The 14,249-nt window shown below is 43.8% G+C and overlaps 1 protein-coding gene across 3 annotated transcripts in view; it reads left to right on the top strand.

The window, feature by feature from the left end:
• FAM184B (family with sequence similarity 184 member B) overlaps positions 1-14,249 on the top strand; it is a 99,998-nt gene that overhangs the window by 44,047 nt on the left and 41,702 nt on the right. For all 3 annotated transcript variants that reach the window (XM_054031185.1, XM_054031184.1, XM_054031183.1), the window contains exons 2-5: positions 4,400-5,170; positions 7,966-8,101; positions 8,209-8,357; positions 9,445-9,651. In XM_054031185.1, coding sequence (XP_053887160.1) covers positions 4,400-5,170; positions 7,966-8,101; positions 8,209-8,357; positions 9,445-9,651 — 1,263 coding nt within the window. The remainder of the gene's footprint in view (positions 1-4,399; positions 5,171-7,965; positions 8,102-8,208; positions 8,358-9,444; positions 9,652-14,249) is intronic.

Raw genomic sequence — 14,249 nt, 5'->3', positions numbered from 1 at the left:
CTTTATACAGGGTAAAATGGATTTATCTGGGTTTAGACCCCACTGGGAGTTGGGCATCTGAGTGCTAAAGACAAGCACTCTACTGTGAGCTGTTTTCAGGTAAACTTGCGGCTTTGGGACAGGAGATTCAGACCCTGGATCTGTGTCTGGAGCCAGACGGGAGTGTCTGGCTCAGCAATACAGGGTGCTGGAGTCCTGAGCTGGCAGGGAAGGCAGAAGCAGGGGTAGTCTTTGCACATCGGGTGGCAGCTCCCAAGGGGGTTTCTGTGATTCAACCCGTCACAGTGGCGTAGTCGAGCAGGATCTGTGCACAGTTGATTGCTTTGAGATACTGGTAGTGATTTTAAGTGAGTTTTAAGTGTGGTGGCTGGAGAACAGACAAAGTGGTTACTGGTTTGTTATTTTCTGTTTGCTTATTTCGGGCAAGGGAAGTAGGGACAGAAAAGGAAGCTCTCTGTTAACTAAGAATCCCCTGAGCTGAGTGCATCTCAGTTTCAGTGAACTGCAGAGGGGTTGTGGCCCAGCACAAGAAAGCAGAACAATGAGTACTAGTGATCTCAGTTCCAGTGAACGGCAGAGTGGTTGTAGCCCAGCACGAGAAAGCAGGACAATGAGTACCAGTGACGCTGCTATTAAACTAAAGCTGGCCAGGTTGGAAGCAAAAGAGAGAGAAAGTGAACATAAGAGACGGCTGGAACTAAGACAATTAGAAATTAGTGCCATGGAGGCAGAGGCAGCGAGAGAGGCAGCGAGGGCGGCAGCGAGAGCGGAGGCAGAGGCAGCTGCCCACGAGAGGGCTATGGAGGCCCAGAGGGAGGCCCGGAAGCATGACCTGGCTGTAATGGAGTGGAAGAGGTGCACAGAGACATGTATCCTGGAGCTGGAAGTTGGGGTACTGGTGACTGCTGCGGTGGGAACAAACCCCAAGGACTCTAGCTGGAAGCAAACCCAACCTGAGTGAAAGGGGGGGGATTTTGCTGGCCAGCGAAAGATCCCTCATAGCTGGAAGCTGTGAGCCTACAGCTGGGTCAGGGTCTCTTTCCCTTTTGGGGGACACAGGAGTGTCTGCCCCATAGGGGAGCCCAAAAACGAATTTTAGGTATACTGCCTCCGCCATGGTCAGTGTCCAAGTCTCTGGCAGTAAGTTCAGGAGGATGGTGTGACGTTGTGCAGTCTATATGGTTTTATAAAAACTTGATAATAAGTCAATATAATGTAACTGAGATAGTTTTAGAGAAAATACGGTAATAAGTGAATGTAAGTAACTGAGATATGCCTCATGCAAAAGGTCTCTTTTAAGGTATCATTACAAAGCTTATAATCTACTGAATGTGATCATCTGATTTGTATAAATGTACCACTCTTGTATCTAAAACTAGAAATATAAAATGTAACTCTGAGGGCCTATTGTAATTGTGTAAAGTGTGGACCATTAATGATGGTTTGGAATCTTGATGACTCCCATTGTCTGCAGATGGCTGTATTTACCTGTGAGTCTTCCTGTATATGTGTGTGCTGGCAAGTGAGTAATGAAGTCTTGCAGTGACATGTGATCATGTCATCTGAACTGGAATCCATCTTTAACCTGGTGCTTTTCCAGTGAGGGGGGGTGGAAACCCAGAGAGACAAAGAGTTCCCGCCTTATGCAAAAGATATATAAAGGGGGGAAGAGAACAGAGTGAGAGGGAAGCCATCATGAAGAATCCCCTAGCTACCACCTGAGCTGCAACAAGAGCTGTACCAGGGGAAAGAATTGTGCCCAGGCCTGGAAGGTGTTCAGTCTGAGAAAAACTTACTGAAACATCTCTGAGGGTGAGATTATCTGTATTTAGTTTGATTAGGCATAGATTTGCACATTTTATTTTATTTTGCTTGGTGACTTACTTTGTTCTGTCTGTTACTACTTTGAACCACTTAAATCCTACTGTCTGTATTTAATAAAATCACTTTTTGTTTAGTAATTTACTCAGAGTATGTATTAATACCTGGGGGAGCAAACAACTGTGCATATCTCTCTATCAGTGTTATAGAGGGCGAACAATTTGAGTTTGCCCTGCATAAGCTTTATGCAGGGTAAAACGGATTTATCTGGGTTTAGACCCCATTGGGAGTTGGGCATCTGAGTGCTAAAGACAAGCACGCTACTGCGAGCTGTTTTCAGGTAAACTTGCAGCTTTGGGACAAGTGATTCAGACCCTGGGTCTGTGTCTGGAGCCAGACGGGAGTGTCTGGCTCAGCAAGACAGGGTGCTGGAGTCCTGAGCTGGCAGGGAAAACAGAAGCAGGGGTAGTCTTTGCACATCTGGTGGCAGCTCCCAAGGGGGTTTCTGTGATCCAACCCGTCACAACATGTATCTGCCTAACATAGATGTCACCTGTAGGGCTTTTAGTGGGGGGACATACGGGTACTAAATGACCACATCTATATTTCTGCAGTATATGTTGGGAGCAGCACAGTTCAATACTGATCTTTATACATTTGAAACACAATTACCTATGCGTTAGTCCTAACAAATTCCTCTAGCTCAATCCATTCAGAAAGCCACTAACAGTAAATAACATGACTATGCTGATGCATAAATTTTACATACTACAGAATGACTTAGAGCATCACAAGGGATTTTTAATGTATTAAATCAGTCTGTTTGACATTTACGGGGGTGACTGTTATTAACAGTCTGGGGATACATCAAAGCTTGAAGCAGAAAATAAAAAATAAAACCTCTATAACAGTTATGTCCCATGGGCCTGAACCCGGTCCCTGAAGATCAATGGCAAAATTCCCATTGACTTTGCTGAGAATGGGATTAGGCTCCAAGTATTTCTTCAAAGAGAATACTGAATATTTTGCAGTCACATATAACAGCCTTGCAAGCTCATCATGGAAATTTACCAGCTCAGGCCAAAATTCTATGAATCTACCCTTCATTCCAATACATTGTAGATTTTTAATAGATATTTCAAAATAATACTATTTTGTATTTATGTAGCACCTTCCACATGAGGATCTGGATGAGCTTTACAAATACGGAGTGAAGCATAATCATAGCCCTGAGAGAAGAGAATTATTACTCCACATTTTATAGACGGAGCAAAGTAAATTACAGAAAGTTTAAGACCAACAATTTTAAAAGTGGCCACTTCTTTCTCAGCTGTTGAAGGCTCAACTTGAGCCAGAACCTGATTTCTGCAGTGCTGAGCAACCAGCGCTTCCATTGACCTCAAATGGATTTGTGTGAACTCAGCATCTCTGGAAATCAGGCCTGTGCTTTGAGTTAGGTACAGTGGACACTTCTGAAAACTTTGGCCTAAGTGACTTGCCAAAGTTGTCTGAGGAAATCTTTGCTAGAGTCCAGAATAGATCCAGCTCTATTTCCCAGCTCTCAGTCTCATATTTTAATCTCAGGGTCATCTTTCCTCCCTTCACGATGTTGCTTTCTAATTTGTGCTTGAGGTGTGTCTGCTAGGGTTACCATATTCTCTGCCTCCAAATGGAGGACACTCCACGGCCCCCGGCCCCGCCCCCAGCCCCGCCCATACCCCCGCCCCAACCCCGCCCCCTCCCCAAAGTCTCCGCCCCCTCCCCTGCTTCCCGCGAACATTTGATTCGCGGGAAGCCTGAAGCAGGTAAGGGGGGTGTGGGGGGGAGGAGGCGCGGCCCCGGCCGACCACCCCCGGCCCGCCCAGCACTGCCGGCCCCCGGCGGCCCGGCGCACCCCCGGGCTCCCCGCGGGCCCGCCGGCCCGGCTGACCGGCTCCCCGCGGGCCCGGCTCCCCGCGGGCCCGGCTGACCGGCTCCCCGCCGGCCCGGTTCCCCGCGGGCCCGCCGGCCCGGCTCCCCGCGGGCCCGGCTGACCGGCTCCCCGCCGGCCCGGCTCCCCGCGGGCCCGGCTGACCGGCTCCCCGCCGGCCCGGCTCCCCGCGGGCCCGGCTGACCGGCTCCCCGCCGGCCCGGCTCCCCGCGGGCCCGGCTGACCGGCTCCCAGCCCGGCCCCCGGCCCGGCCCCGCGCCCCCGGCTCCCCGTCCGGCCCCGCGCCCGGCACTGCGCCCCTAGTTCCCGGCCCGGCACCATGCCCCCGGCCCCGCACCGCCGGCCCCGGCCGAGCACCACCCAGCCCTCCCGATTTTCCCGGACATGCCCGGCTTTTGGGGATTTCCCCCCGGACGGGGATTTGAGCCCCCAAAAGCCGGACATGTCCGGGAAAATCCGGACGTATGGTAACCCTAGACTGTCTGCCTGTTATTTTCACTTTTTTCTCCTTGCTAGTAAGGAACAGTTTACATTTAACTGTTGTGATCATCATCTTAGAAATTAATTGAATACATTGATGAATACAATTGCTGAATCTTTAATACCATCAATTAAAAGATATTGTAATATTCTGTTCCCGGTCTATAGGTGATATATGCTTTGAACACTAAAAATGACGAGCATGAGGCCAGTATACAGGCTCTTAAAGAAGCCCATCAAGAGGAAATTCAGCGCATCCTTGCTGAGACAAGGGAAACTATTCTCCAATATAAATGCAAAGTAGGAGAAGAGCAGGAGCTACGAAAGCATATTCAGACCCTTGAAGATACACTGGAGCAACACACGCGGCTAAAGGAGGAAGCCTTAGCAGAATTTACCATGTGCAAGAAGCAGGTGGAAGAGAAGGCATTCAGAACAGAGGCAAACCACACTGAAAGGATCATTACCCTTTCCAAGGAGATGCTAGATACGAAGACAGACTTTGAAAACAAGCCTCAACATTTCAACCAGGAGTCCGAGAGCCTGGTAAATGAATGTAAGCCATTTAGGCAAGAGAAATTGGATAAAAAGGAGACAATAGATGAAAAACGCAGCATAGAGTTGCAGGCTCTAATTAATGAAATGGAAAACCTCAAGAGGGAGAACCAGAAAATAACTGAAGAATATGCTCAGAAAGCCAGCAAACTACAAGCCTCTTACAAGAAAGAAAAAGAGACTTTGAAAAAGGCCATGCAGCAGTCAGTGGCCGATACACAGAAACAGTGCCAGCAAAGAGCAACAGAGCAAAAGAAAAGCTCTGAGGCCCAGGAAGCTGCTTTGCGGCAGCAGGCGAAGAAGCTGGAGGCTGAGCTGGAGGTGAAAGGCCAGAAGATAAATGAGTTGAAGAAGCATTCCCAGAAGCTGAAGGAGAGGATGCAGGTAGAATGGGAGATGCTGATCCATCTGCCTATAAAGTAGCAAATTACTAAGTCTTTAAAATTCTGTTCTATAAAAGTGTTTTTTCTTTCTATAAATAGCCCTTTGAGTTAAGTGCTTTGTAAGCACTAGAGAAGTTTAACAGAGCTCAGAAGGCAAGGGGGAGAAATGTAATTAAGTGACAGAGTTTCAGAGACAATTAAGAATCCATTGGGGAGCCTTCTTGAACAGTGCCCTCTCTCAAAGCTGTAGATGATGCACAGGGGGAGAGAGGTGAATCTTGCGTCTTGACTGAAAACTTATTCTCCCCTCAGCTGCTAGGTGAAGGGGGCAGTAATGTTGCCAAAGTGTGGCAGGGGGTATGCAAGGAATGGGGGATGGCAGCTGTGTATCCTCCCACCCTCTGGCCATCAGCAGCCCATCCACTTCAGTATGAGGTGCATTCTTGGGAAGAGAGTCTAGCCAGCAAGACAGCAAGTTGGACATCAGCTGCTTTATGTTGTATGCTCCTAATCATGACACTCAATTTAGGTAGCATTTAATAAAGTGTGCATCTTGGAAGATTCTAATACAATGATGATAATAGGCCGGATCACTTCCTCAGTGGGGAAGAATCTGTTGAAGGCAGGGCCGGCTCCAGGGTTTTGGCCGCCCCAAGCAGCCAAAACCAAAAAAAAAAAAAAAAAAGCCGCGATCGCGATCTGCGGCAGCAATTCGGCGGGAGGTCCTTCACTCCCAGGCGGAGTGACGGACCCTCCGCCGAATTGCCGCCGAATACCTGGAACTGCCGCCCCTGTCCGGAATGGCCGCCCCAAGCACCTGCTTGAGAAGCTGGTGCCTGGAGCCGGCCCTGGTCGGAGGGGGCTCAGAAGGAGGAAATATGGAAATCATTAGGATCCCCTCACAGAAATTCCCTCACACTGTTCCATTGGGGATGGGGGGGGGGGGGTACAGGGATTACCTCCCCATCAAGGGCCAGAACCTCACAGCTTCCCAGGGTTCATGGGTGGCCAGGGCCAGACACAAGGAGCTTCTTCCCCCCATTGAAGCTCTGGTGCCCTCCGTCCCCACCTCACTGCCTGGCAGTACAGCTCTGAGTCAGCTGCACAGGCACAGACTCCTCCTTAAAGGTGATCCCTGCTGAGGAGGGGGCTTCAAGGAAAAAAATGAGACAACCCCAGGCCACATCACCTGTTCTTTGTGAATTCCACAAGGCCAGACGGGGAAATGAGTCCAGACTCCACTGCTTCCCTCTCCCACACACACCAGAGAAGAGGGAGAGGGTGATGCCACAGAGGCGGGTAAGCCCTTCCATCAGTCAGGGCAGGGGGATTCAGTCACAGACCCTGGTTCAGCAAGGTACTTAAGCATGTAGCTAACTTTAAGCAAGTGAGTAGTCCCACTGAAGTGGCCCCTGCAGACCTTTCCTACATTTAACCCACTTACTTGAGCTGTGTTCAGGGTCCTGTTTCTGTTCTTAAGAATGTAATATTTCAAATTTTAGTTTTACAGTTAATTAATTCTTAATTTACACTTGCTAGAAGGCCTGTAGGATGTAGGCCCCCATTTGGCAAATCACTTAAACTGAGTACATGCTTAATCTTAAACACCTGCTTAGCCCCACTGAAGTTAAAATTAAGCATTCGCTTAATGCTTTGCTAAATTTGGGCCTTGCTGAACTAGCTAATCTGAAAGAAGCAGAAGCTGAAGGATAGAAACAACACTTCCTAGAACTTGATCCCAGAAATAAAGATTAGATTGTAATTATACACTTAATAGGACCAGTATAAAAGACTTCATGCTGCTGGTGTATGTGTATGTGTTGTCTATGACTTATGCATATTATATCATGCAACTGTTTTATATCTATTAATTTTCCACATACCATAATAGTTTATGTATTGCTAGCAGAAACTGATTTAAATGGAAGAAAATGCAATGTTTCTGGCATGCAATAAAAAAAAGGAACTGGAGGTGTCAAGACAGTTTCAGGTCTTCTGCTTTTTGTTTCTGATTTTGGTATCTGCTGAATGGGGCTCAGGTTGAAATTACATTAGGAAGATCTGTTCTGAGGGCCAGATCCTCAGCCTGTGTAAATTCGTGGTGTTCCTGTGAAGCCAATGGAGCTATGCTGATTCACATAAGCTTAGACTCTTGCCCTGAGTATTTGAAGAAGAACTCTCACTGTGGGATAAATTTTGGGGGAAAAGAGAACATAATTTTGGGGGAAAAGAGAATGTAGTTTCCAATATTTTGCTAATATTTGTTTTCACAAAAAAGCTTTCCTTCATAAGGTGGCTTTTTGTACTGTTACATACTTATGACTACTTTTCACATTACAATATGACAGACTGGGAAGAAGAAATTTCTTTAGTCACAAATATCTCTGGTCATTAGCAAATACTGGCAAGGAAAGCCATTAAATGCATTAAACATAAAAGGAAAAGGATGTTTAAGTGTGATGAATTTTCAGTTTTTTTCCTAAGTGCATGACAAATGCTTGGAGACCTTTGGATGAAAGGCCCCATATTAGAGCAAATTTATTATTATTATTTCAGAGCCAGTGCATGTCTGATGACAAATAGTAAAGCTGGTTTAAATAAAGTTCTAATCTCTCTAATAGATGTTGGAGGTATTGCAGTGCTTGACAGAGGCAGAACAAACTAGCTTACCTCTAAGTTTCCAAGTGTCTGAGACATCACTCTATAGTAATGGTGATTGGTGACCTCTGCACTTAAGAATAAAATGGACTATATGCAAGATGCCAAAGAAATAAGTGATATCCTATGATATTTTAGGACTTGGAAATACAGCTTAAGGAGTCTCAACAAGAGACTCTGGAGTCCAAAAGCACAGTGCAAAAACTGGAAGAAGAACTGACTGTAGCCAAAGAGAGGCTCATGCTGCAGGAGAATGAAATACTGAGTAAAGCAGGTACGCTGCTCATTAATGTCATTGTTAAATATTTCTCTTGTTAGTCAGTCACGTTGTAAACTCCCAAGTGATGTATGTTGTTTGAAATGTAAATCTTACAACCGCAGAAGAAATGGAAACTGTGCTGAATTCCCAAAGCAAAGCTGAGAAAGAAGTAGATGAATTGAAGAATCAAATAATCCAGCTGCAGCAAATGACCTACACCAAACAGAGCCAAACCAAGGAAGGCAGTGAAGCCACACAGGTGCTTACACAGGTATTTACTCCCAGCCCTCTTAAGGCATGGTACCCCATATAAGGCCTGATCCAAAGTGCATTGATATCAATAAGGATCTTTCTTTAGACTTCCGTGGACTTTGGATTGCTTGTGTAGGCCTCAGTCCTGCCAGGTAGTGAGTACTTGGCCCAATCCAGCCAAGCACTTAAACACACACTTGACTAGTTTGGATGGTTTCACTTGGACTACTCACATGCTTAAAGTGAGGCTTATACTTAAGTGCTTTGCTGGTTCAGGGCGGAGTGCTCAGTACCTTGTAGGATCAAGCCCTTAAAAAGGGTGAGGACCAAGGCAGGCTTCCTAAGGCTAAGATGCTGATTAATGTAAAAAAGGAAACTATTTTGATTCCATTTAGAAGCTTAACAAGAAAAAGTTCAAATAATGAACTCCCACCAGTAAGGAGTTTATAGACCCTAATAGCTCCCTAATTTATAGACCCTAATTAGCCTCCCGCTAATTAATTGTCTAATCCAACTCTCTTTACGGTGATCTGTTAGCTCCCCCTACTGGATTATTGCACCTGGGCAATAATGGGCGGCGGAGACTGCGGGAACTGTGGGATAGCTACCCACAGTGCAACACTCCGGAAGTCGACGCTAGCCTCGGTACTGTGGACGCGGTCTGCCGACTTAATGCACTTAGAGCATTTTATGTAGGGACACACACAATCGACTGTATAAAACCGATTTCTATAAAACCGGCTTCTATAAATTCGACCTAATTTCGTAGTGTAGACATACCCTTAGAGTGAGAAACATAGCGGGGACCAAATTCATACATGGTGTAACTCCATGAAAGTGCAGTTGTCCATAAGGAGATCTCTAATTTCAGAAGTAGCTCACAGTATGAAAAAAGTGTGAGAAGCTTGATTATAAAAGATGTGTACAGCCCTGGAGCGTTAAAATTTCACAGGAAGGGAGTGCTTTTTTTTTTTTTACAAGAACCCAGTGTTGTCCAATGGAACTCACCTCGAAGGACAGGAAATCCCCTACAGAATAGGTAGACTGCTCAGGCTCCAGGACTTTATCTTGATTTTCTTATATTATAAGGCCACTGTATTTTATAGCCCATGGAAGCTGCAGCTACTGAAATAGAAGATATAAAGCAACGGCACAAAGAAGAACTTCATAAAATTAAACGACAGTCAGATGAGGAGAAAATGCGTTTGAAGGAGCAGCTTGTGAAGGGGTTGGAAGATCTTGTAAAGAAACACACAATGGAAATCAAATCTGCTCAAACCTCCATGGAAGCTGAAAGAAAAACATTGCAGAAGGTGGGGATGTTCTTCTATTAATAGATGCTCTGATTCATCTGTTTTTAATCTCATTGGTCATAGTCATTTTCATTATTCTAACTGGAGGCACTTTGAGTTACTAGAAAATGCAAGGATTTTGTTGCTGTGTTTCTGGTCTAAAAAGTGAACTGAACTGGTGCTTTTTCTATGAAAAGCTTCACAGTCAAAGTGAATTTATCCTTGATGAGACTCCTGTGTTCTTGGCAGTGCCTATGCTTGAATGCCTTGCATGCGACAGCAATGTGATTAATTTAATGTCCATCCCAAGGGATAATGACCAGGGGTTGTATATTCCAATCTCAAATTTAAATTCATATGGATCCTTGCTATTCAAAACTTGAATAGCATTAACATACTCAGTACTTACACATTTTCCAAACATAGAGCCCAATCCTGCAAGCTGCTGAGAACCTACTGAAAGACAATAGAATTGAGAGGATTTAGCACCACTCATCATTGGCTCCAGAGTGCAGTTGCGCAGGTCAGATGTTGCTGCTGACTGCAGGAACCAGTGGCCACCCAGGTACAAAAGAGAATAAATAAGCTGATACTAATCTCCATACTTAATTCCAATCAGTAGGAGTAATGCTTGTCTTCCCTCAGATCCAAACAGGTTGCCTTGGTAACACCAGTAGTCATGGAAATACTGTAGGAGTCTATATTGCACTTTAATTTAAACTGTTGGCATTGCATTGGCACCCAGTCGCTAAAGAGATTCATCAGAGAGATGTAGTTTCTTGAGAAATAACCCTCTGTGGTAAATTCTGCCCTTGCATTTGTGGGTTGCACTCTCTTGGGGTCAGTGAATTTGCACATTGCAGGGGCCTCGATACAGCAAATCACCTAAATAAAAGTGTTAAATCCGTCCTGATTTAGCAGAGCACTTAAACGCATGTTTAACTTGAAGCAGGTGCTTAAATCCCAATGGGATTTAACATTAAGCATATACTTAAATGGCATGTTGAATCAGAGCCTAAATCAGAAAAGAATTTGGCCCTCTGTCTCCTTATGGGACTTGCTTTTTTCTGCCTAAAAGATATATAAGCAAAACTATTAGAGCACACGACATGGTAATCAGACCAACTGGTCTGGGCGTCATTTACATCCTTGTTGGAGATGCAAGGGCTTCCCTACCCTATTTTCTTTGCTTTTACACTTTTGTCCTTGGAGTTCCACTTCTGGTTAAGAATCACTGAGCACACCTCCTTGTAAAGAGCATAAGGGAGATTGCTGCTAAGCCATGTAACGCACTCTGCCCTGCTTGCCAGTTCCTGAGTACCTTGTTTTGTAGTACTCTTAGCCCCAGCGAGCCTGGGGAGCAAAAGTCTGGGGATTGAACACAGGTTATTCCATGTAACATTGCAAAGTTGTTTGAGTTTTCATTTGTACTACCAGTATGAGCCTAATTTTTAAACAGGATGGATTGACTTAAATCACTTTGATTTAAATGAGATTTAAATTATTTAAATCAGCAAGCAGGAAACTTTGATTTAAATAACTGATTTTAATCAAATTTTGCATCTGTACCTTTTAATTATTTTCCTAAAGAAAGATTGATTTGCAACTAAGTATAGCCTTAACACTAAATTTGGTGTTTCTTTTTGCTAACCAGGAGGATACCCTATATCCGGGGTAGGCAACCTATGGCACGTGTGCCAAAGGCGTCACGTGAGCTGATTTTCAGTGGCACTCACACTGCCTGGGTCCTGGCCGCCAGTCCGGGGGGCTCTGCATTTTAATTTAATTTTAAATGAAGCTTCTTAAACATTTTAAAAACTTTACTTTACATACAACAATAGTTTAGTTATATACTATAGATTTATAGAAAGAGACCTTCTAAAAACGTTAAAATGTATTACTGGCACGCGAACCCTTAAATCAGAGTGATTAAATGAAGACTCGGCACACCACTTCTGAAAGGTTGCCGACCCCTGCCCTATATCTATATACATTTATTTAAGTAATTATTTAGCTTAACTTTTTACAAGATGATGCTTTTTTCCCCTTGCAATTTGTATCAAGTTCTATTTGGATGGAATTTCAAGTTAAAAGTGCAAAAAGCAGCTTTTTAAAAATTAAATAAAACAACCTTAAATGCTGGATACGTTAAAAAAAAAAGTTTATCAACACATGTTTTGCATTTAAAACGAACTGATTTTATTAAACAAAGGAAGTATTATCTGTAGTTAATTAATTGAACTGATTATTTCTGATCATTGTGCCCTTCATGAGCTAGGAGATTTCATTCTCTCACATCTAATTTTTATTCATAGATTGGTGGAGGAAAACAAGCTTTCAGGCTGTTTCAACTCCCAGTTGGTTTCTTAACTTTGAATGAACTTGTCATTGAACTAATCTAGTTGAATAAACTGTAATGAAGAAAATATTGTCTCTGAACCTGAAGAAGAGGCTACTGATGTCAAAAGCTGGTTTAGCACTTCAGCAAACTTGGCTTCTAGTGCTTAGCCAGTGACTTCCACCCATTCAGTGGTTTGACTTTGTTTAAAACTTGGCAACAAACATGTACTGTTTAATATTTTTTGTAGTTATTTAAATTATTTCATGGATTATAATAAGTTTAGGCCTCAACATAAGTTGTAAATTTCAAATTTAATTTTAAATAAACCTTTATTTAATTTAAATTAAAAAACCCAATTTAAATTTAAAAAAAACTTCAATTTTTTTATTTAAAAAAAATCATAGTTTTTCTACCCTGTTTTTTTAAGGGGTCACAGCCTAGTCCCCTTTTATGTGTGTGCATGTTTGCAAGTGCAAAACATCTGCATACATGCTCTCATTAATAATAATAATAATATATATCTATATTACAATAGCATTCAAAGGCTCCAGCCAAGAGCTGGACCCCATTGTGCTAGGCACTGTGCAAACACTTTTTGAAGCACTAATACATGTGCATGAAGCGATAGAGTTTAAATGCACAAAACCCCATTTGTCAAAAAGGGAACCGTGTGTGGAAAATTCCATCGCCTGACCATGAAAGTGCAAGTGTTTGAATGTGGCATGTCCAGGTGTTTGAATAGGCAAAATTGTACACACACAAAAGGAAGCCTCCTTCTGCAAATCCGACCCTTGTTTTTGAATAGCACAGATCTTGGTGAGCAATTTAATGTGTATGCCAAATGGCACTGGGAAAGGCCACAGGAAGTTTTCTGTGTGCACAATTTAAACTTCCAGGTTCAAATGTAAGTTAGTTTGTTTGTCAATAATAAATGCACAGAAATAGGTACTGCTAGGAGGCATCTTCTATAAACAGTAAAATAAAACTTGTTTTTGTCAAATAATATTTTTCATTGCTACTGTTACTCCTATCCCAGGATCTAATGAGTTAAGTCCCTCAACAGCTTCATGAGGTAGGGAGATTATGATGATACCCTCATTTCAAGTTAGGAAAACTGATGTAAAGAGAGGTTAAGTGACTTGCCAAAGGTCACACAGGAAACCTGTGTAGGCCTCTGATCTTCAGTACTTTAACCACAAGATCATTTGTTCTTCTCCTTTTCTTCAAAAACTAATTTTGTCTTTTCCAACTCTCTTCTCAGTTCTCTGTCAGTCTCTGCCAGCCAGTTCACAGCACCTCCACACTGTGAATTGGTGCTAGATTTCCATTTGCTTAATTATTAGCTATGAGGAATCCTCATTACTCCATGGTCTTTGCTTGTGTTTGCTAACATTGTACCTTCCTTTTAATTATACACCTCTACCCCGATATAACGTGACCCGATATAACACGAACTCGGATATAACCCAGTAAAGCAGCGCTCCCGGAGGGGGGTGGGGGGTGGGGGGGGAGGGGCCAGGCTGTGCACTCCGGCGGATCAAAGCAAGTTCGATATAACCTAGTTTCACCTATAATGCGGTAAGATTTTTTGGCTCCCGAGGACAGCGTTATATCGGGATAGAGGTGTATTACTTGTCTTTTCAGGAGTTTACATTCACATTCTGATATGTTGAATGTTTTTAAGTCATTCTGCTTTAACCATTATAGACTTCCATTGGGCCTGAAGTTCTTAGAATTGGCATCTTCACCCTCCCCCTTGGCCCTCCCTCCCCCCCTCCCCCGAAGTGGTCTCTCAAGACCTGCTGGAGAAATGTTTTCAGTCAGCAAGTTGACACAGATGAGAAGAGCAAGTATGCAAATGAGCTTCAAATACCAGATTGCTTAAGGAAATATTTAGGAGTTGCATATTCAGTCTTTCTACAGCAAATGAGCACTCTAACTGTGACGATATTCAGACACTAAGGAATACATATTCAGCTCAGAGCGCAGGGAGTTAGATGAGTGAAACTGGCTAAATCCCCACCTTCTGCTTTGACAATGATGTGTACAAAGTTGTGCATGCCCTGAAAGGAGATTTAATTAACTATAAAAGCACTGGATTGACAACCTTCAACACTGAAATCCTCCTTCCATTGAGCAGATACTGCAGCATCACTGCAAGCTTCCAATCACTCTCTTGCCAATGGGCATCAACCTTGAACTGGAGGGACAGTTTCTAAGGGTGAGAGGTGGCAGTTCAATCTTCATTTAATTCTTGATTTCTCCGCTGGGGTTGTCA

This window comes from Malaclemys terrapin, chromosome 5 (assembly GCF_027887155.1).
Source record: "Malaclemys terrapin pileata isolate rMalTer1 chromosome 5, rMalTer1.hap1, whole genome shotgun sequence".
NCBI classification, from domain to species: domain Eukaryota; kingdom Metazoa; phylum Chordata; order Testudines; family Emydidae; genus Malaclemys; species Malaclemys terrapin.
This window is presented reverse-complemented; position numbering and strand designations above follow the sequence as displayed.